The 25,349-nt window shown below is 33.5% G+C and overlaps 1 protein-coding gene across 2 annotated transcripts in view; it reads left to right on the top strand.

The window, feature by feature from the left end:
- The window catches only part of LOC149422413 (uncharacterized), a 53,038-nt gene that overhangs the window by 9,167 nt on the left and 18,522 nt on the right, over positions 1-25,349 (top strand). Inside the window, exons 3-4 of one of the 2 annotated variants that reach the window (XM_089633791.1) lie at positions 16,060-16,265; positions 24,882-25,014. In XM_089633791.1, the coding sequence (XP_089489917.1) occupies positions 16,060-16,265; positions 24,882-25,014 (339 nt within the window). Of the gene's footprint in view, positions 1-16,059; positions 16,266-24,878; positions 25,015-25,349 lie in introns of both variants that reach the window. The other variant, XM_089633790.1, reaches the window with a different exon arrangement.

The raw sequence follows: 25,349 nt of genomic DNA, 5'->3' as shown, positions 1-25,349 counted from the left end.
GCATCCTTAACGTTTCAAACTGACAGCAAGTGAAATTCCCATTTTGATTCAGCCTTACTCGACGGTTAGCCTCGTCATTTATTCACATATTTTTAACATTCCCGGAAGACGAGCTAATATTTTCCTGGCCTATTTTATTTTTACGGGTAAGCTGCTGCTGAACCCCTCTCCGTTTATAAAATTCACATACTTTGTTTTGACTTGCACCAGTATTTTGCAAAATGTTGAAAAAATTATTTTAAACTGTCAGACAGTTTCCTGTTAATTGACAGGTGACGTAAAGTGGTTGCCAAAATTTGCACAATATTATAAACATTAACTTTGGTTTACGTAGAATTTTTAAGGAAAGTGTAAATTGTATTGGAATACCCAAAGATTTAGGAATACCTTTAATTATCAATTTATAAATATAGAAAAACGCAGTTCGATAAACGATACTACAATATGCTCACCTTAATATAAGTGTTAACTTCATGAACCCATAGAAGTCGGAGCTGGGAAAAGGGCTGCTTAAAACAGTTTTCTCTTAGATTTTCCCCAGACTAACTTATTAACTAACTTATACTTGCATTTTTATTTGGTTTCAAGATTTTAATATGAGCCTGGTAACAAATTTTCAAAATTGTGGCGTTGCTTGATATGGGTGGAAGAACTAGAACCAATGAGATATTATACTATCATTAATGTGATGTGATTGAGACAAAAGGGTATAGTTATTTCAAGATACTGAAAATTGGAGGGTTTGGTGACGTATGTATTTAGACAACATATGGGTAGCTAGGTATTTCTCACGCTTTTCAGATACATATTATATTATGTGCACTTAAATACACCTCTTTATATGTATAGAGGTGTATTTAGTTGTATTAAGTTTATATTTTATATTGTTACCCAAACTTTTAAAACTTTCTTTTTTCTCTGTGTCATTCACTAAATCATTTAAATTATAAAAATCATGAAAAGGCCACCAGGGTATAATTAATTAAAAAATATAATAAATAAATCCCTTTCCGCTGAAAAAAATCCCCAATATTGGGGCAATGAGCTATTATTTCCCTAAATAATTCGATCAAATCATATAAAAAAATGGAAAACCGGAGACAGTGGAGTCAATTTATCAATCAATGTTAATAAAACAAATAGTATATGCTCCGACAAAATTGTGTGATACTCCACATTGTATGATATCTAGTGTATATGTCCACCCTCAGACCAGATATGAATAGCCATTTTCACTTGAGACGATACCCTAAAATAGAGTCGGAATCTTAACGAAGAAAGTGAAGAAGCCACGCCTAAAAATATGGTCCAATTTTCCTTTTCTCTAAAATAAAGTGGGAACCGTTATGACATAACTAATGAAGTCGCGTCAAAAAATATTTGGCGTGCTGCCTGGCGTAATGGACAGACCTACGGTCGAATTTTCCCTAACATACTAATACAATTGATCATTCCATGGGGTTTATTTTAATTATTTCTGATGAAGTATTACTAAAATCTCATATGTTACCTTGAAAGGTATCTAGTAAAATGAAATCTGGTACATACCGCAAATTTTATAGTTGAAAAGGGTTTTATGAAATTTTCAATTTTTTTTTACATAAAATATTTTAATGGTAAGGTACTGTTTTATTAATCTTAAATATAAATAACTTACATCCGTAAGTATCGGTTAAAATATATTTTTTGCTGGAAATAGTAAATAAGAGTCTTATGTCTTGTATGAAATATTTTCATCCTTTTCTCGAAAAATTGATGTACCCTCCTAGCAAGGTCCAAGCAAGGCGATGAGCTATTATGACTTAGTCATGGTTTTCACAAAAAACTTAAAAAATAAGTAAGCAGGACAGAATTCAAATTAATTGTTCATTCTGTGAAATATTTAACTTAGAAATATCTTTGAGATGTGCTCTTCGTTAGATTTCCCCGAGAAGCGTATGGCATACGAAAGCCTAAGTGTGTTGTGTTGTGGGTATACGAATACAGTATACAGGATACTTACATTAAGAAGATTAAGTATAAACGGATCCCCGGTGGGTACAGAGCGTATGGGAGACTGTACAATGGAGCGGTCTATACAATGTCGTCAATACTGTAATGGAGTCCTGCAAGGGTTGCGTTGTGCCTCTCCCTGAACTAAACGCTGAGAGCGGTATGCAAAAGTCAGCCAACCTATACATAATCCTTTATTTTATCTTCTCTAAATGTCTGTCTGTTTATACGCTTAGTTCTTCTAAACCATTTAACGGATTCTGATAGAGTTTTCACTAGCATTTAGAGAATTTCTTCTTGAAGGCTTGTATATATATCGTACATGCGTATTACATTTATAGAAATTAGAGAAAAGTCTCCGAGCAATGCCGGGTATATATCAGCTAGTTTTTTTTTTTTAAATAAGAATATTGGCATTAATCCATTCATTCTATTTATTCATTGGGAATATATGCTATAATAGATAAACTTAACAACCAACAATTTTCAATTATTTCGCTTTCTATTTATTATTCCACACTTTGCAATACAATAATCTATAAATTCGCTACGAACATTAATGAAATCAAAAATATTGAAGACAATATTAGTGATTTCTAAACGAAAATCTGAAACAGAAAAATCAGAAAAGGAAACGGTCACATCTGGGACCTTTTCCTTTTCTGATTTTTCTGTTTCAGATTTTCGTTTAGAAATCACTAATATTGTCTTCAATATTTAAATATTACAATTTGAGGTTTTACTCAATAAAGTTATTCCGAAAAATAAATATTAATGAAATCGTTCAGTTAATATTTTTGAGTAATAATTTCGTTAATTCAAAGGTATTGAGATCATTACAGTCACCATAACACACTTTTTTTCGGTTTCATGACAACTCAGGACATTGGCAATTCAAACACATCTTTTAAAAAGTCATTAAAAGTGATGAAAAAACCTGGCCTAGAAGCTCAATTAACATAATCTGATGAACCCAGTTTTTTTCTGCACTTTTCATGACCTTATATCACATTTCAAATGTGTGTTGAATTGCCACTGTTCTGAGATGTCCGGATACCAATGTTTGCACAGTTTTTATTTAGTGATTATACTTTTCATAAAGCACTCCACTTTTATAAAAAATCAATTCACTTATGTCATAATATTTTTATGTGAAAAGTTTTTAAGATGGCTCCGATATTAAGTTCCTGGAAAGAATTGTCGCCAAATATTTTAATATATTTCGTGGCCCAAGGGTTGTGGAGCCAAGCGGCGTGTAAATTCTAAAAATAAACCACTGTCCATTGCTTGTTACTGCGCTCACGTTATCAAGCATAAATTATGCCCAGAGACGAACAAAAGACGTTTTTTTGTTTATCTTTTATAATATTTTTTTCGTAACATCACTAAAGTTCTTCATTTCTTTCAATTATATATTGTTAAAGTTTCTTTGATTTGCCGAAAATCTATAAAAGTGGTGAAATAATCCAAAGTTTAATCATACATATGATGAACATGATCCTTTAGTGTATCTAATTTCCATTTTTTTTTTTTTTAACTTTGCAAACATATGTTAAATATTTTTTTAGAATTACCACCATCAAATTATTATATTTTATCTACACACAATATACTTGGGTATATACTGACATTTTCTTGATGTGGGTTACACCGTTGTTGTGTACCCCATCCAGATATTCTATAAGGGCAAAACATACACAAGATGTATGTGGCTATATATAGGACATGGATAGACTTTCTAACTAAATAGAGTACCGCCCAGTCTCCATTGCCAAGTTGCGAAAACGCTTAGCGGAGTTAACCCTAAAACGGTTCATTGTGAAATCGAGAAGATGGTATTTTATGTACAAGAATATTTTGTAGTTAAGAGCGCTGAATATATTCTGTGATTCAAAATGCTTTCATTTTTGTTTCAATTATTACAGTCAGTTTTTTATTCATTCTAATTAAATGGTTGTACCATTACGATAATAGCTTGTTTTTAAATTTACCTCGTTCAAGTACTTCCCGGCTTCGTTCGAGTTTTGGCAAAAATATTTCGGCAATATATTTGTTCTTATAATTTAAAATATGGAACAAACGCTGAGTGATCTAATCTTGAATATTAAATGGATATTTCACAGCTCCATAACTGACGATGGAAACCATAACCATTACCCACATATATTATGTTGACAATTTAATTCTTATTTATTTATAAGAAAATATCACATATGATTTAAGATTTTCATTGCCAAAAGTATTTGTTTATGGGATGTTATGCCGTGTTGCGCTAACTCCTTCTTTAGCCAACGTTTCGGACAACGTTACAGTGTCCATCATCTACAACTACACATCTGCCCTGATGATGGACACTGTAACGTTGTCCGAAACGTTGGCTGTAGAAGGAGTTTGCGCAACACGGCATAACACCCCAAAAACAAATAGTAAAAATATATCACGATTCGTCAGCACACGGTGAAAAATGAGTACGACTTTTTTTATCAATAAACTGTTGAAAATGTGACTTCATGACCATTTCCTGATAAAAAATTAGTAATTCAGAATATATCTGAACACGTGCTCACACAGGTGGCCTTGTCCGAATAAATATAATGGACGAGATGTGAAAATATTATTATTTTGAAGAACATGTGTTCCGACTTCCTCATAACATATTCGTGCTTTACTGATGAGTTTGTTGTGAAATTTGTCAAATCATGCATTATACACCTCCAGTCCCGTTTTTAACATGAAAACGAATAATTTGACTAAATTTTTAATACATTAACTAATAATTGACCGGTCGGTGGCCGAGTTGTATCGCGCTTAGGTCCCACTCTGGCGTAGTGTGTTCAATTACTCGGCTGGCTAAGTCCTCCATCACAACACAAGCGACATTTTCAGCTTACCGTGGTGGTAGTAGGAGATTTTAAAATATTGTCAAGTTACTCGTAACTCGTGAATATTTGTCTTTGTTTAAAAAAAAAATTCATACCAGTTTTCGACGTGCATTTTACGGTACATCTTTGTTACACGTAACTATTTACATATAACTGGTTATAATGACTCAGCTTTTAATTCCACACAATAAATCATTAAAAATTTATATACGTTAAATTTTGAACAAATTTCACTTAATTTGAGTTATTTATCAAAAATAAAGTTATCAAATATACCTATATAAATAAAGCTGTGGTTATATGTAGTAATAAAGTATCATCAGGAGTCAGGACCCATATTAATCCACCTGAAGATAAATAAATTCCTACATTAGTATTATTAAATACAGTGGCGGACCAAACACGCTCATAATGGCCACTGGCCACGATAACAGGGGTGCATTATTTGCGTCTTTAACGAAGGCTTTAAAGCGACGATTATAGCTCTAGAGAGGATACCGTTATACATTGAGAGTTAAAATAATTTGAAACCAAGATGGCGGACATTTATTTTTGTCATTTTCACTATCAAAACCTTATTTCAACTGTAATATATGATACAAAATATTTAATGCCTAGTTCGTGTTATTTGTATTTTTGTACCTGACCTTATTCGCGTGAATACATGATATATGTTCATTCATCTTATGTGGTCGAGCGGTTGACTATTAATCCAGAGGTTGGTTTTTAGTGCATCTGTATTTCTTCACAAATTTTTTATGGCCCTTATTTGGGAAACCAAGATGGTGGACATTTATTTGTTCATTTTCACAGTATAGTTCACTGATTTAATGTTTTGGCGATATTATTTCTATATTTTTGTTACATACGTTCATTATAATTTTATGGGAGTAATGAAGTCTTGATTTAAGATAGTTTTTCTTCAATTTCTGGAGAAAAGTTTATTAATATTAATAATTATCCAAACACAATTCTCCATCCATTTAAAAATATCATTAAGTAGTTGTGATAGGGCCATGGAATAAAGAAGAAAACAAAAATGCATTCCTTTCAATTTTTTGAAGTGAAACTTCTTTACGCGCGTTATGCAATTTCGAGAACCGGAGTAAAACCAACTCATGACCGTCTTGAAAAACCGTGATCATTTCGCTATAGGAGCCTAGCCAATATTATATACCTACTTTAGGTCACTCTCCAAACTCAGCTTCGCGGTCTAGAGGCAGAGCGCCCGATTGTCGTCGTGAAGAACCGAGGTTCGATCCCCGCTTTAACTATTTTTTTTTTCCTTTGTGATTTTTTTAATAATAATTTTTTTAAAGTGATAAAATGCTCTCGTGCTGCGACTTTTAGATATTTTGACTATATGATATTTTGGTCGAATACGTAATAACCGCGGTCTAGAGGCAGAGCGTTCGACACTCGTTATGCAGGACCCGGGTTCGAATCCCATATTTTTATAACTTTTAATTTTTTTTATCATATGCTTCTTATAAATATGTCAATAGACAGAAAAAAAGAGAGAATGAAATGAAAAGAGAGAGAGAAGAATAATAAAAGTTTCACTTCCGTCGTGCGTAGGCTTGCCACACACTGTATTTTTTTTTTAAATAAATGTGCCACTGACTTAGTACCTTTTAGTTTCATTTGGTTCCATTTATCACACGGTCTATCTCCCTTACACTTGCTTGAAATTGTATATCGCCATCTCATTTGAATTTCGTAATCAAGATGAAACACAGTTTGTATAGAAATATTGGCCCAAATTGGATCACGAAACACGCCCACAAGGCACTTCCTGGATTTTCTTTATTTTATGAGAAAGGCTGAAAGAAAAAATTTACAGCGTGTCTAACTCTAGAAGGTAAATTTGGAAGAAAAACTGATACCTACACTTTTTTAAAAGGAACATAATCTTCTTTGACAATGAAATGTAACCTTTTTATTTTGAAGTCTTGCGACAGGTTAATCAAAAAATATATGATTTCTTTCGTAACCTGATTTTTTTAAATATTATGAAATCATTCTCCAAAATTACCCACACACGTTTTCTGTTGATTCATAATAACCAATTATCCAATGACCCATTGTAACGGTTATTTCATCATTCCAATGAAGTCGTTCAAAAGATTTGTGTTATCTGAGATCTAAATCGTGCGTTTTCCGACACCATATATTACAATACTCCTTTACTGGAGTACCTACACCCCGAACACCAAACACCTAGTATACACACTCCACACTAACTATATACCTTCGCCTATACAGTATACAGGCTTCTCCCTAATTATAATAATGACAGACCGCGCCTTCGATGGACGGAGCATTCCAAGAAATTTTCGGCAATAAAAATGGTATAAAAATTTTGTTCATGATTTTTTCTACGCAAGGTGTGCTGGAAAATGAGTTGTTTATTGTTTTTTTTTTCTTTTTGTAGTGAAATTTATTATGCTGTAACAAACGAATGACGTACCTACATCAGTACTGAGCGAGTGGTTAGGCATTCAAATGTCCATACTGGAAATTGACAAATCCTTCGCTTAACCTTTTTCCTTAACTTTACGCTATCTCATTAAAAACTGCTAAAAGCAGGCTTAAGTTTAAAAAAATAGAAGCAATTTTGTTAAATCAATGTAAAATTTAAACCTTATTTTTTTATAGGTAATTTAAGCCTTTTGATTTTTATTTCTAATCGGATTTATAAGAGTGTGATTTAATATTATTATTTTTGTTTTATTTTCCAATGTACATTTGTTACTTAAATCTTGTTTATTTTGCTACCGGTTTCAACACAACCGTGTCATTAACTAGCAATCTTAAAACTAACAAAAAAATTATACAAGTAAAGAGAGATTAGATTTTATTAGGTGGGTGAGTTGATTTGGGGTGGGAGAAGGGGGCGAAAAAGGTGGGATGTGTAAACAAAACAGGGAAACATTATCAATAAAGGTGACTTACAGGATGCTTTTATTTTTTTAACTTAATTCATTTTTTAATAAACTTTTTTGTTAATTTCTTAAGACCACAAATTGAAATTACTTTTAACATTTAATTGTTCAAATTTAGTTTTTTCTTTGTCGAAGCTATTGTCCTGATGTTGTTACATATATTCAATTTCATGCACAGATATTATCTTCAATAACAACATTTACCTAAAAACTTAAATATGTTAAAGAGAATTATGTTAGAAATCGGTAGAATTTCGGAATGCGGGGGCATAATGAGCCCCATGGGATGGTGGTAATATCCTTTAACCCGGCGAACAATACTTGTCTTTATTCTATTTTTATTGTTATTTTATTTGAAGACCGGTTTACACTAAAAAGCACGAAAGAAACCATAAATTTACAGCAAAACAATGGTTTCCTTTTAGGTATTTATTCCAAAGTAACCTAGAATGTACCATGTAAGGGTGTGATGGGTAAAGGGGGTTAGATTTAATCAAAGTAAATTATGTAGAAGTGTTGTATAAGCTACTGGGTTCACCTACTAGATAAACGGGTGTGAGTTGATGAGTAATGTTAAGGTAACTAGATCAGAACAACCGAGAACTTCCCAACCTCCATTTCCTCCTCTACTATTTTTCATTTCTTTCCACCTTACATTTTATAAAAATGTACATTTCGATAATGTTTAAAGAACAAATAAAATTCCGGTGGATGATTCTATATTTGTTGTGGTCGTATAAATAATGGGTATAAAGCGCACAAAGGTTTCGGAAAAAAGGACTCGAAAGAAGGTTTTGGAATAGGGGCGTGTAGGGAAATCTTGAGTTTCCTGCTTAGTCCCCGGAGAAAAGGCTATATTTTCAATCTCATATGCCACGCCGTGTCCCCGTAGAGGCATGAAGAGAAAATTTAGACTAAACGAGACGTTCGCTAATACTGTACTGGCACACGTTCTTATATCTACTACTTACTTACCAACGCCAATCATTCTCGTTTTTGACAATTCCTTCCTTCATGGTTTGATTTGTTCCAATCTATTTACCTATATAAAAAAGAGCGTCTGTGGCGTGCATGATTGTCTTCGATTTTATACAAGTCTGCAATTTTTTTGAATGATGAAATTTTGCACACTTGACCTTCAAAACAATAGAAAGATGACTAAAAACATTGAATTTCGAAAAACTCTTCGTAATTCCCGGGCTACGCCTGGGACTGGGACTGATCTATTTATTAATAATCATAGAATTTTATCAACCATATTAAGAAACGTTTTACTTCACACTTGGGATCAACTATTCGTCTTAAGAAGACAACTACACGGTCGTTTTCTTACAAAACTTAAATATTAATTTCAGGCCAAAATGCTTAACAAAATTGAATAATTATTGTATAATAATAAAAAAGGTTTGGCGACCAAGAAAATCGATTTTTCACGTAACTTTTGTAATTATTTGTGAGTTAATGATAATTATAATACAATACTGTAAATATATAATAACATATAAAAAATAAAATCTAAAAAGTATTTTGATTATCTGAAATTTAAATTGCAAATGATCAATTTACGTTGGAACACAAATTTGTTTTCAATGCTTTATTTTTAATTATATTTTAAAAGCAGGTTAGCTCAGACATTTTTTAATAGTAATTATACTATTCATTATTACTTCACAAAAATGTCTAATTTGCCTGTAAAATGGCCTGTATTTTATAATTTGTAGTAGATATTTGATTAAAAAAATAATTATTCAGTTTTGTCAAGTATTTTGGTTTCAAAACGAAATTTAAGTTTCGTATGGAAAATGCCGCAAAGCCGTTCCTCTTAATATTAGTGAAGAAATTGGGTTAATTGGCTAAGCGTAAGATATGATACTTAATAAACACTAAACGTTTATTATCATCAAAAGGCATTTTAATTACTGCTTTGATGTTATATTAAGTAAAGCCAAGAGCGTTATTTTCGTCAAAAATACTCACATTCTTAATTAAGTCATAAATTTCTATCAGTATTTATTGTTCTCATATCTTCAAGTACACTAGCTGTCAAATCGACTAAATGGTTGTTGGGAACATTTTTCTAACCATGCAATTGACGATAAATGAGCTTGCTCATCCTGATAAATATATTAATTGACAACTTTCATTGAGAAAGATTCGTTTGAGTGATATATTGATAATCTTGTTGTCAAATACTCTAATCTGGCTTTTGGTAAGATTGTGAATTAAACAATGTTTTTTATTCTATGTGAATTCCGCACAACTGCTCCCAACTGTCTGGAGCCAATGATACTATGGCATTCCTTATTGGGCTATGTTGTGAGGCTGAAGGTAGTGGGGAGGGGAAGGAGATGAGAAGAGGAAATGAGGAAGTACCAGGATATTCAGATCTTCCAGAAACGGCTAAAGTCATTTCATGCAACATTTCAATTCTCAATGTTGGTCTTACACCTGGGCAAATGAAATTCAAATTAATCAAATAAAGTTTATTTGCGCACGCTGGGATTTGAACTTTCGAACTTTGGCTTGCTGGTCGAGAGCCTTACCCTTTCTCTTTCTAAAACTGTTTAAATCATATATCTCACCATAATATAAAATGAGATAGCATAACTTTTATGAGACCGCGTCAGACTGGGATATATCTCCCAAAAATAGTATACGGTTTTTTCTTGTCTGTGTAGAGCAGGGGTGCTCAAACGGTCGATCGCGATCGACCGGTCGATCGCGAGTGCTTTTTGAGTCGATCTCGAGAAAAATTTCCCATTTTTCATGCCTTCTTTTTTATTATTTATTTGTAGCTTGTAGCGAACTGAGTTACTGAACGGAGTGTTCTGGAACATTGCAGATAATATCAGATATACATCTCATAGCCACAGCATCTGACACAAAATTCTGGTATTTTATATCTGAAGATAAATATCCGAATCTAAGGCAAATCGCCCTTCAGTTGACGACAATGTTTGGGTCAACTTACTTGTGCGAGTCTGCATTTTCTGAAATGAAGATAATTATGTCAAAATATCGCAATCGACTAACTGACGAACAAATGTCATCGTGCTTGCGATTAGCACTTGGTAATTACGTGCCATCGTATGAAAAGTATGCTGAGGACATGCAGTGCCACGCTTCAACATCCAAAGTCATTATTTAGTTAAGTTTAGAAACTAGAACTCGTTTGTTTTTTGTAAGAACCAATAAACTTGCAATTTTGAATAAATATAAGTTTTTTTATTGACTTTTTAGTGCAGACCTCCACCTACCTTGACTAAAAAAAATGCATATTGCGAACTAATTTCTGTCGTTCCTCCAAATTCTATGTGGATTCGTGGCCATGCAATTGTGCAACTTCCCTATATATACACCTGCGCCACGATACACTCTACCTACATAGACAACAATCCTCCATCACACATACTTGCAGCCTCTCAGAGTCGATCGATCGGAATATAATAATATTGAGGTAGATCGCCAGCAGTTCAAGTTTGAGCACCCCTGGTGTAGAGTATATCCCAAAATTGCCCAAGGGCTTAATGCTTTTGATTAAATTTGTAATCAACATATTTCCTTTTAAAATGAATAATCAAATCTGACTAGAATAGTTTTTTTTTAATATTATTCACCTGTCTTTAATAATCGTATTAATAAATAGCATTGAAAAAGTCTAACGCAAAATTTTGAGGTGTGTCAAATTTTATACTTCCAATTCCTTTAGAATCAATAGATTACGAGTTTTTCAAATTGAAATTACTGAAATTAAGACAACTCTTTGACCCTTTATTTTTATATATAAAATTGTAAATTATCAGTTGGATAGCCCTGATATATCAATGTTAATTCAGTTTCATGTTCCTACCATTACATTAAGGTTCCATAGTATGTATTATGGTAAAAATTATAACAATCGTGACTTGTATGCTATGTTAGGGGATGTTTTTAACATGCCTCTATCGAAATATAATCCTGTATTTACTAAATTTTGCTTTTTTACCTCTGTCGGGAAGTAAGTTAGCTAAGAGCTTCACAGATGCACTCATAGAGGGTACTCACAAGTGCAAAGAGCTTGCTTGGAAGTCCGCAAGATGGCATCTAGTAGCCAGTAGTCGCCAGGGCCAGTTAGAATGCTCCCAGACAAACATGGTGTTTTCAGATCTCATTTAGCCAGCTGCTATTTAGGTCGACTATCGAGTCACCATTGTAATATGCGAAGTATATAATAAATCCCTGATTTAACACAAAGAACTTATTCTTCATAATCTCCTTCCACGACGAGTTGTAGAACTGTTTGTGGGAACACAACAACCTCCAACTGACCTCCAACTCTCCCAAAGCTCTAACTAACACTACCGGATCCGGTTTACAAGTTTTGACAAGAAATCAGAACGCAGTAGCGCCTCTATTTGTAGCTCTATGTGCAAAACAGGATTCTATTTTTGTTTCTTCTTTATTTCTTATAATAACTTTGTACTAATCTGTATTATTTTTTTCCTGTTAACTTATAATTTAATAAGATTAATATAATCTTATATTTTTACTTTCTTTCCATATTATGGCAATCAGTAACTTTCATGTATGTAAATGGCACAATAAATTATAAAATATATATATTTTTAAACCGTGGTTAAACGTTTAAATGAAAACATGAGCAATGTATTCCTATTTTTTTTCAAATAAAATCTAATCATAAAACTGGTTTAGTGTGATTTAGTATATTTTAAAATGTGCCAGAACCGGGTCTTAGGGGCCTTACCAATTTGTGAACTTCACACATCGTTCGCAGAATACAATATTTCTGGAAATATTATATTACTTACCGTGAGTTAGTTCAGTCAATCTACGCAATCATAACTAACCGTGTTGATTTTTTTGAGCACACGTTAATCGGTTCTCTACCGAGGTGAGCAAATCACCTTTAACGATGTTCTATTTCAAGTAATTTATGTACATACAGTTCATCGATTAACTTAATCAGTTGGTTTAGCAATTACGTAACAACCAGCACAATTATTTTCCTTTGTTCATAAACCAAAACATAATAATATGTTATAGATTTAACATGTCATCACATGATTTTAATATTCTAAGCAAAATTCTTGCCTGAACAGACTATGCAATAATTACAATAGCGTATTATCCGAGGTTGATATTTTCAGTTGCCAACTTACCAAATACAAGAGGTCCATAAAATAATATTTCTCTGATAGTTTGTGAATAATGTTTATGTCTCTATTGTTTATATCTCTATTATGATTTGATTTATATCTACAACCTCTCTCCATGGCTATAAATGTATTGTTTTGTAAATTTTTCGTTTTATATAATCTTTTGTTTTGTATAATTTTTTTTTAATTCATATTCCTTTCTCACAAATTTAATTTACTTATTCCATATTATGCTGTCTTAGTAAAGGTAAAGTCACAAGGAGGAAATCCATCATTGGTTTTATTTTACCATAAAATACTCATGTACAAACTGATTAAATGTAAACTGTCGATTTCCCGAAAATGAATAAATAAATAAATATAGACTCATTTTTAAATAATCAGTTTTTGGAATTCATTTTCAATGAACATTTGAAAAATATTCAATAAACAAATTGGCCCTTTGACAATTAAAAGCATATTTTAAAGCTCCAGAGCTCATGATGTAAATCACGTTGTCAACTTAATTAACACTTAATACTGATGATAAATTTGAAACATTTTTATTTATTTCTAAATTAGACATATATGTATATAATATGCACCAACAGATTTGCTGCTTTATATTTAAGATCACGATTACAACTTAGTTCTGCTTTGCAGCTTTCATAAAGCGATATTAAACAACCGTGAAATATAAAGCTAGACTTACGAATGCTAGGAGCTATTTCATGAAAGTCGTGATGTTGAAATATTATATTACACTCGAATACGCGTGTTTATCATACTGTGAGCTTTAATCCAATCTCCACGGAAATAATTTTGTTCCACAGCGTGCTGGCTAATCGCTAATAGTGGTATTTAACCATTGTAATGTGTAATAACGAGTATGGAAAGTGATAAACTTTTCCTGGATTGTTTCACAATCTGTTTTAAGTTGATTAAAGAACATATGTGAAATTATTTACAGAAATAAATCTCATTGAGAGGGGATTGAATGTTGGGGTAAATAAATAGATTTTTTTGTAAATACAAACTCCGTACAAAAGGCTTTTGGCGTTTTCTTGAGGCTAAACTATGATTGAATCGAAAGTTTTGTTTTCTGAGACACATGATAATTTAAAAACCTCATGTAACGTTAAGTATATTAGATTACTAACTCTAGCAAAATTTATCTATTTTTTGTGGATTATTGGTTATAATTAATACCCATACAAATCGAAAAAACCTCCAGAGTAAAAATAAATGCCGGCGACGGGAATTGAACCAGCAGCTCGGCAATCGGATGGCTGTGCGCTCAATTCCCGTCGGCGAAATTTATTCTTACCTGGGAGGTTTTTTTCAATTTGTATGGGTATTTCAGGCGATAAATTATTGCTTTTTTACATTAGCTCCACACAGGATACCCCGAGGAAATAACTTATTTAATACCCTCACGGCCTATGTCTTTGGGGATGCTGTATGAAGGGTATTTTAAGGGAAAGGAAGGAGAGGTAGTTCTGGGAATTAAAAATGTATGAGAGGTGGGTAGGAACCTGGGGGGTCAATGTGTCCAGAGGTGATGGACAAATTAATCCATCACTCCCACTGTGGTGCAAGGCGGGGGGTGTATTTTATAATAATTAGTTCTCTTCTGTGCTATACGTTATAAACCTTGTTTACTAAACATTGGTTTGTCATCAAAAATAATTAAAGTTTTATTTTTTACGTAATTGTAAAAAGCATTCACTTTGTGGCTCATCATAATTTATTTTTTATGTTCAAGTCGGTGGCTTTTAAACCACATGATTCAATTACACACACCTCAAAAATTGAGGTTTTTGAAAAATAAAAATTGATAAGGGGGATGAAAGGGTGGTTCAAAAGGGCATTTTAAAGCAAATATTTTGTGTCGGAAGTATTTCATTGTTATTAAAAAATTTAAAAATTCCAACCATATATTATTTAACTAGGTAGATAATTCGGTTGCCAGTTAGTCGTATCTATTTTGGATACCATTGAAGTTTCCAGACGGAATCAATAATATTTTTTTTAGTAAACAGATTCGTTGTATTAGGGTTTAAAAAAAATCTTAACATATATACTTACGACACGAATTTAAATTGCCAGTAGGCAGTGGAAACATGGCATACCTATTTTGAAGAATAAATAATTAAAATTCGGAAAGTATAAAAATTTTTCATAAAAAACTAAAATTTGTATTTGAGGCCAAAATACTTTTTTTATTTTTTTTACTTATTTATCTATCAATATAAAGGTTTTTACTTGTATTTATCGACATCTGTCTCACTAGGGTACACCTGTGTCGAGACAGACGTATATGGATACTTATAGAATATTTACATACTCAACCAAACTGACCAATATTTTTTTAATCAAAAGGTGTAGAAAATATTTTAGACGGATATGTTCCAGTTTTTTCACTTTTGTTTCATAATAATAATAATAATAATTGTTAATGATAATAATTTTTCCCTAGATTCTTCACAAATATAATGAAATATATAATTAAAAATATAAATAATTTAAAAAATTATTTTGATGTGCTTAAATTTATCTTACAAATTATCGATTTTCTTAGGAACACAAATTTGTCGTATGTAAATTAAAAAGAAAGAAACAAAAAAAAACATTATATTGAAATAGTAGGTTGTGCAAGCTTACTTTTTTAGAAATTACTACAAATAAACTCAAAAACAAAGCCAAACTTACCTTCAACACCATGAAAAATTTAATGATGTAATGGCCTTTGTTTTATAATTTAAAACCTTTATGTTTCGTATGAAAAAAGTCACACAGTCGCTCCTTTTTACACGTCACCTCTGAGTCCTCCATGAAAAAAGTGAATTCATTGAAAAAATAACTAAAAAAAAACTTTCCACCAAAAAAAAGAAGCCTACTTGACCATGGAGAGAATTGTGATTTCGCACCGTGCAATAATTATTACAACCGCTACGGCTTAATATATATATAAATTTATACAGTTATAATTTGCAGGAGTAATCGATTGGATAAACTTAATCCGAGCAGAACTGCGTTTTAATTTAATTCAAATATTTTGTACAAAAAAAACTAGCGAAAGAATCAGGAGCACATAATTTTCAGGAGTAACCTGCCTCACCATGGAAGGTGTCATGATCCCGCCCCTCGTGCTGCAGGGTGATCCGGCCGAGCTACGCTGCCTGTTCCGACTGGACCACGACAGTCTCTACTCCGTGTCCTGGTATAAGGACCATGAAGAGTTCTATAGATACGTGCCCAAGGCCAACCCGAGGCAACACACCTACAGGCTGGACGGGGCTAAAGTTGACGTAAGTTATCTATTATTTTATACTCCCGACTAGAGTGGATTGTTTTACGAGCACCAAAGTACCCACACCATAATTTTATTGAATAAGTTGAAATTGCTTTACAGGGTGTTCTGGGGTTAAGCGCACAAACTTCGGGAGGTGATTCTACATGATAGTACAAGTAAAAAAGGATCCTTACTTTTTTCAAAATTTCAACGTCTTAAGTTTTCATTTAAGTTACAAAAGTTGAATTGTTTCTATGGAGAAAATAATATTCTTCCATGGAAAAATACTTATATATGGAAAAAAAACAACGTAATTTCGAAAAAAAATTATTTATCTGTTTTACTTGTACGATCATGTAGAATCACCTCCCGTAGTTTGTGTACTTTACCCCCGGACACCCTGTATATAACTTATAAGAAAGCTTCATCACTATTTATGTTTTCGTTTCAATAATCTTGTACGTGTTATTGATGTTCGTCTTTAGTTTTTTTTTCAACCAGATTGATATATTTTTTAGTTCATCACTTAATTGATTTATTATGGGAAATAATAATCTTCTCCTTATGTTATATCTTAAAATACCACAATTCTTTTACTACATCGTGAATATATTTTGTAAAAGAATAAGTCTGAGAACAGACCCTTGTGGTACTCCTAATGATATATTAATTTTTTTAGAGACTAGCTGATACTTATTGACTCAAGGTTAAAAACAAAACTACCTTTCAGACATCTTTATGCATATAAGGAATTCGATAAAATTGTTTGGCATTACAAAATACACATTGACATAAATTTACAGCTGTGGATTTGATCCCTGAATGCATTTCCATAAAGGTTAATCTATTCTGATACAACGGTGTATAGTGTACATACAAATAATATACTTACATACAAATAATGTATAGGTATGCATACAAATATCAACTGTGCCATTTCATACCAGAAGACATGAAAATTTGTGGAAATTATCATCGATCCGTGACAAAAACATTTTTTACAGCACAACAGTGAGGGTCAACCACACTATCAGTGATTATATGAGATCTATTCCAATCTATGAAGGTGATTTGTTTTATACTTTTTTATAATTTGTGTTTTCCTCGAAAAAAATTTTCAATTAATTTTTTTATAAGAATTTAAAATTTCGTTTTTTTTTCTGCCAAAACGATTTTTTCGTGATGAGGGCGTTAGTGACGTCATCCGGCAAAAAGTGTGTAGGAACCCACTAAGGCGCAGCCTGTGCGTGGGTAATATATTTTAGTTATTATATTATTGTACCTAGAAATAAACAAACTGTGGGCATATAAAACAAAAACAAGATTACATTTTGTCTAAGCGGTTTCTATAAAAAGTGTTTACGATAGTGTATAGTGAAGTTATTAGTGTTTAGTGTAATATATGATGAATATTTTATGAGAAACATAAATTGATATAAATTAAATAAAAAAGTTTCAACCGCTGTATCGAGGTACGAGGTCGAAAGTACGAGGTCCAATGAAACTGCAGTGCGTTAGCATTTGTTTTGTGTTTTGCGTTTGGGGAGTATAAAATACATTATTATTTCTAATGTTGATTCTGTTTTCATCTATTTCGAATTTCTTTTTGTTTTTAAAGATGTATTTCATAGTTTGCTAAATAAATAGTTTATAAGTTAAATACAATAATGAAAAAAATTATATTTATATAGAAAGTAAAACAGATATTACATACAATAAGAAGAAGATAATACTGATAAATCTAAAAAAAAATAAAAATGAGATCGATAATGACGTCAAATAATTAGGTCCCAAATATTAGTGGTTAGAGACGTTGTCGCGGTAAGACAGAGGTCTTGGGTTCGATTCCTAGTTGAGACCGTTACTTTTTTATGTTTCTATGTGTTGTTCTGTTTCCTGTTTCGTTTAGATCAAGGCTGCCCAACCACAGGCCCGCGGGCCACATGTGGCCCGTAAACCAATTATAAGTGAAAGTGAAAAAGTGTCGCGTCCGCGGTACTTGTTTAGTTTTTCCGCTCGGAATGTGACAGACCATGGATATCAGAAATCAGAACATATTATATGACAGACAGAGAGAGACTAAAATTAGATGCTTATTACAGTTGTTTGAAAGCAGATTCCAGGACTTTGAAAGTACAAAACAAAATTTAATTTTTTTTGTTAATTCTTTCACAATTAGTTTGACTGAAATAATTAGTTATCTTGCCAATATCCAGTTGGAACACACTGAACTGCAAAATCATTCTGCACTAAAAAACCTTTTCGCAGAAAAAATATTTTCAAAGTCACAAAAGTTCTTCAGAAGAATTGGGAGATTTCTTGGAAATTGGTGCCAAAGGAAGACTTTCCCGCTATAACTGACCTGGCCTTTCAATTTTTAAGTAGTTTTTTTTTTTTTTTTGGTTTTAGGCATTTCACCCTGAAAAGAGTGCTTTGTGCCGGTAACAGTTAAAGTGGATAAAAAAAATCGGTTAATCTATTGGGAGAATAATAAAACAAATTAAACATTGGACTCATTTAGATCGCTAAAACAAATCAAATGTTGAATTCATTCAGGTTAATAAACTTACATAAAGCTGTATGAACACGAGAATTGTTAAGAGATAAAAGGTATGAAATGTTAAGGGGGGACTGGTGTGTGATTTTAATAAGACGGCGGTATATGTTCTTGAAAGATGAATGATTTTTACAGTTAAAGAAAACGTGGTCGAGGGTTTCCTCTTCCACGCCGCACTGGCAGACCGGATCATCCAAAACTCTAATTCTAGCCAAGTGGGATGCAATTGAACAGTGACCAATTCTCATTCTCGAAATACATGAAATGAATCGTTTTGACAGTTTTTTACCGTGAAACCATGGCTTAGCAGGGATATGGTTTTGAATTCCAGCATAGAAAGATCCAGTTCTTATTTTGGAGACTGCCCAATTTTCTTCCCAGGCACGAGTCATGTTGGATTTAAGAATCGGGAAGACATCGGAGATAGAGATTCTAAAATTTAGTGGGATAGTTCCGGAATCTGAACCAGATTTGGTGAGAGAATCGGCCATCTCATTACCCTCTATACCCAAATGGGCAGGGACCCAGGCCAATATCGTCTCAAACCCAGATTCACTTAGAGAATTGAGAAGATTTTTTATTTTACATATAATATTGTCTTCCGGATAACATAGAATATTTGACATAATTTTAGTTAGAGCACTTAGCGAATCAGTACATAGTAAGGCTCGATGAATGTTGAGAACCTGGATTTGATTTAGCGCTTGTTCAATTGCAAAGCATTCAGCTGTAAATATGGAAACTTCTTTCGGTAATTTATAAGTGAGATTGATGTTGAATTCTGGACTATATATCGATGCTCCACATCTTTTATTTTCAAATTTGGAACCATCAGTGTAAAGGATGGAAAATCCAGGGAATTTTGAAGCCACAATGCTTTTAAAACAGTCATCCACATTATGAAATTTATTTGGGGAAGATAAAATATTCTTCCGAAAGTCTGATGTTATTGTGTTCGGCATAAAAGTGATTGCCTTAAATGGAATATTGTATATAGGGAGATTGGGAACTTCTTGAAGATATTGGAGGGAAGATGACAGAGAATTATAGAGATGAAAACTTTTAATTAGGAGAGGAAAACATTTTTTTTCACTCAATCTTTTGTTAGACTTCAAATTAACAATTAACAGATTAAGACTTTGTTTAATAGGATGATGTGATAACGATAAAGCCTTGAAAATATATTTATTGGCAAGAAATTGCCTTCTGAAATATAATGGAGGCTCTCCACATTCCACCTGAAGCGCATTAATTGGAGAAGACTTCATAGCTCCAATAATCATTCTGAGGGCTTTTGATTGAATTCTTTCCATTTTCTTATCTAAATATTTAGGGAGGGGGTCAAAAAGGAATGTGCCGTAATCCAAGTGGCTCCGAACTAGGGAATTATACATTAATTTAAGAGTGGTAGGATGAGATCCCCACCACACTCTGGAAACTGCTCGCATCATATTAAGTCCCTTTTCACACTTTGTAGAAATTATCTGAATGTGTGGAAGCCAAGAAAGTTTATGGTTCAAAAGAAGACCAAGGAATTTGATTTGAGTAGCGGTTTGTAGAGGCACATTATCAAAAGAGATTGAGAAGTGGGGAATTTTTCTTTTGCGCGTGAAAGCCACGACCCTTGTTTTAGATGCCGCCAGATTCAACCCATTTATTGACAACCAGCTTTTAATATTGTAAAGCCAAATTCATTTCCTTAGCTGCCAGAATGATATTTTTATGTAACAAATATATAAGGATATCATCCGCAAAGTAAAGTCGCTTGATAGAAAAATGAATTACTGAGTCTAGGTCGCTTATATAAATATTAAACAACAGAGGACTGATAACAGAACCCTGGGGTAAACCTCTCCATAGTTTGCGCCTTAAGCATTTAGAGGAAGACTCAATAATAATAGACCTATCTGTGAGCAAATTAATAATAAATTGGACTAATTTCGGGGGGATTTGTTTTTTAATTAGCTTTTCTTTCAAAACATTCAGTAAAACATCATCGTAAGCTGATGAAAGGTCAAGGAATGTGGCCAATGTTTAAGAATTTAGGGATTGAGAAACTCGGATATCAGTTGTGAACAAACTTAAATTATCCATTGTAGATTTCTTTTTCCGAAAACCATACTGATTTGGTGAGATAATATCCTGACTTTCAACAAACCACTCTAGTCTGTTTTTTATCAAACGCTCCGCTACTTTCATCAAACATGATGAAAGGGCAATAGGTCGATAAGACGAAATTTCAGATGGATTTTTTCCAGGTTTTAAAATGGGAATGATTTTTTGAGTTTTCCAAACATCCGGAATTAGTCCTGTTTCAAACATATTATTAATAAGAGATAAGAAATATTCAACCGCCATATCAGAAAATGATTTAATGAAACTATAAAATATTCCATCGGGACCCGGAGCAGAGTCAGAAAGGGCTCTTATCACTCGTTTCATCTCATCAATGGAGAAAGGAGCATCTAGCCAGTTAGAGTGAGATGGATACGGCTTGATAGAAGGCATTTCTTCACATCCGGCAACTGATGGGGGGGCTATTTTATCCGCAAATCCTATAAGAATTTCTTCTGATATATGTTTGATTCTTGGCGGAGAATACGATAATCCAAATTTTTTTAAGCTAGACCAAACTGAAGACTGGGGAGTTTCCGGAGACAGGTTCTCACAGAACTTCCGCCATCCAGCGCGCTTCTTATTTTTCAAAATTCGTTTGGTTTCTGCCTGGGCTTTTTTAACTGATAAAAAATTTTCTAGTGACATACACTTACGAAAAGAGGAAATTGCTATTTTTCGAGAGTTGACGGAGCGAGTGCATTCCTCGTCCCACCACGGAGTAGAGTGTTTTATTTTAATGTTCGCATTGCGTTTCGGGATGGATTTTTCTGCTGCATTTATAACCATAGAAGGAAACGTCTCACATTGCATTCTGATGTCTCCCGGGGACGATTTTGTTAAATTAATAAGGTTATCTAGTTCAGAAGAGAAAGTGCTCCAATTCGCATCTTTCGTTCTAAATTTGAGATTATTTTTAACTGGGGGGGAATAAGTGTTAAATTGATGGTGGAAGCGGATTATAATTGGGAAATGATCACTAGAGAGGGGATCGTTTAGGATGTCCCAAGAGCATTTAGATGCTAACGAATACGAACAAAGAGATATATCAACAGCACTTTTCCGTTGATGAGGGGGGGTGAATCTGGTTGGAGATCCGTCATTTAAAAAACATAGATTATGGGTATCAATAAAATCTAAAAGATTGCGGCCAGAACAATTTGTTATTTCGCTACCCCAAGAAGGGGAATGTGCATTAAAATCTCCAAGGATCATATAAGGGAAACAAATCTGGGTTAAGATTGGTGCCCATTCATTTTCAATAAAAGTCGTAGAGGGAGGAATATATATTGACAATATTGTGATATCAGATAAGACAGCTGCTATTATCTGGATATCGTCGGAGGGAGTATGAATATTAATTTCTTTAAAAGGGATAGAATTATGGATTATCAGAGCCGAGCCGCCTTTACCATCTGGTCTGTCGTGTCTGAGACAATAATAACCTGGAATTCTTAAGTGAAAGGAGGGTTTTAACCACGTTTCAGAAATGGCGGCTACTGAAACGTCGTGTTCGTCGAGTAATTGAATTAGGTCAGATTTGTTAGCGAAGAGGCTTCTACTGTTCCACTGAAGGATTTTGTTCAGTTTCGAAGCCATTGGGGAGGCAAGATAATAAAGATTTAATGTAATCGGCAGCGTTGGACGGTACAGTATTGTTGTTTGTAATGATAGAAATTAAAAGCGTAATTAAAGTGTGTATAAAAGAATTATTATTCATTATTTCGGGGAGAGCAGGAGGGGAAGAATTACCATTAATGGCACACCTATTGGGCGTCTGGGATTTGGCATTCCCATTCGGGCTGGCCAAAATATTATTCAATTGTTTTTTATCAAGGTAAGGTGTATATTTTGGGTTGGGTTTGACTGGCTTGAGAATGGTTTCTCTGTGAGAAGATGACGTTGAATTTAAAAAGGTGGTTGTTTGGAAAGGAGCTGAGGACGATGTCATCTCTGCGAATGATTTTTTCGCAGGAGAGATTAACTTTGAGGCCTGGAAGTACGAAATGTTGTCGGTAGCCATTTTATGTTTTATGTTCTTCTGTCTTGTCAATTCCGGACAGGCTAGACTGACCGCAGTATGTGCACCCGAACAGTTAATGCAAATGGGATCATTGGAAGATTTCGGACATTGATCAAATGGGTGACCTTCTCCGCAATAGTAACAACGTGGGGGGGAGCGGCATACGGATTTCGAATGTCCGAACCGGCAGCAGTTGAAACATTGAATTGTTGGAAATTTATAAACTTCGACGGGAAGCGAGGTATAATAAATTAACACACGAGACGGTAGGGATTGTCCCTCAAATGTAACAACAACAGACTGGGAAGGTTTCCAGATCGTGTTTCCGTCAGTAGAATCCTTGTAGTTCAGTCGACGTACTTTTAATACTTTCGGGGTTCCGTGAGAATTATTCAAAGCATCAACAATTTCAGCCTCTGGGATCTCCGCGGGAATTCCTCGCACAAGACCCATTCTCGAAAGGTTAAATGTAGGGATGAACGATTTATATTTATGATTTGAGAGCGAGTCAATTTTTTTTACAAATGCATTTGCGGAAGCGGCAGTGTTAAACTCGATAGATAATTTATATCGCCCTTCCGGTTTAATTGAACCGTTAACAATACCAAGGTTATTATTTTTTGAATCAAATACGAATTTTCCAAAATCTAAGGGATGAATAAGTTTTCCTTGTTCAGTTCTCTGAACATTAACGGTAAATGGACCGGAAGGTGAAGCAGGATAAAGTAATTCAGTACTTTTTGCATTATCGCTAGTTAAAGTACTTGGCTGGATGTTACTATTGGTGTTAAGGTCGTTAGGGGTCGAGGTTTGTTGAATCGGCGGTATAGATTTAACTTTCGATGGAATGTGAAGGCTATGCGATGGTCGTCGTTTACGAGATGGGAGCGTAATAGAAACCTGGCTCGTATTAGATTCCGAATCAGAAAAATCCAATATCAACCCTGGGTCGGGAGGTCTATCTTCATCTTCCTCCATTATATAAAAAAACTTAACTTTTAAAAATTAAACTAAAAAAATAATACGCAGTCTATTTCATTGACTGTACAAACAAAAACGGATTAGCCGTAAGCAGGAATGCAAACAAATAGGTAAACGATAAACAATATTAAATAAAATGTAACAATAATCTCTTATCTGTACGCAGCGCAGGAACGGGCGAACGGCACTTAACAATAGTAAGGTACACACAACCACTGTTGACCGCGGCTCGAATCGGACTGCTTAAGTAGTTTTGGATCAACGTATGTTTGTGAAAAGTTTTTTTCTAATCTTAATTTTGTAAAAAATAAATATCGCACATCTCTAACTGAGCAACATACCTATGTCTGAGTTGTTGCTACTGACAACATCTGAACTGACTCTTAACATGGGAGAATTATTAAAAAAAAAAAAAAAAAAACAAACAATTTCAGAAGTCACATCGTTTGTACCAATTACTTGGATTTAGATTTTTGTTACATAAAATGTTGTTTCGTTATTTGGCAGTAGATGTTATTTATTTTATTATTTTGATAATGGCAATAAAATTGCAATATGTTAACTTGTTTTTTTTGTATAAAACAAGAGTTTAAAAAGCTTAGGTAACAAAAATAGAAACCTTCAGTATTCAGTGGCCCGCCAGTGATTTTTTAAATCGTCAATTTCTCCCAACTGTTAAAAAGGTTGGGCAGCCTTGTCAAAGTTTAGATCTATTAGAATTATCATCTTCTTCGATAACGTATTACATTGATAAGTGTAACCTTCAAAAGATATTATAATAAGTAATTCCAATCATGATCTGATCAAAATAAAATTTAAATATTCCTGGAATTTTTGACGGTATCTCCAATTAGTGAAAATACCCCATTGTTGTGTCTATGTTACGAGTGTGTTTTTATCCTACTTTACGTTTTAAAGTTTAAGGGCGATGATGACAGCGTAATTATTTACAGCAGCAGCGGTCTGATGCCCAGACGGTAATCTTGCGCGGGGCCAATCCGGCTGCCAGCGGGGTCTACCGGTGCGAGGTGTCGGCTGAAGCGCCTTCCTTTACCTCCGTCAACGGAGAGGGCCGGATGGATGTCGTTTGTAAGTATAGAATATTATATTATATTAACCCGAAAACGTTTTAAAAAGACTCCCATACTGAGGTCCCGCCATAGTTAGTGATGAAACGCTTTTGTTGTCGCCAAATTTGTAAATACATGTCTTGGCCAGTGGCGGCTCGTGACTTTCTGGTGTACAAGAGTGCTAATATTACAAAAAATGGCATTATTGATGTTGTGGTAGCTGAAAACAATTTTTTTTTTTTTCGAAAAATTCGATTTTTTGTATGAAGAATTTCAGGAATTCCGTGCGGCCAATCTGAAATTTCCTGAAAATCTTCATACAACAAATTGAATTTTCGAAAAAAAATTTAAAAT

Source organism: Hesperophylax consimilis, chromosome 7, assembly GCF_061612785.1.
Source record: "Hesperophylax consimilis isolate HC1 chromosome 7, BYU_Hcon_1.0, whole genome shotgun sequence".
NCBI classification, from domain to species: Eukaryota; Metazoa; Arthropoda; class Insecta; order Trichoptera; family Limnephilidae; genus Hesperophylax; species Hesperophylax consimilis.
Note: the sequence above shows the minus strand (reverse complement) of the source record. Positions and strands in the feature narration are given on the sequence as shown.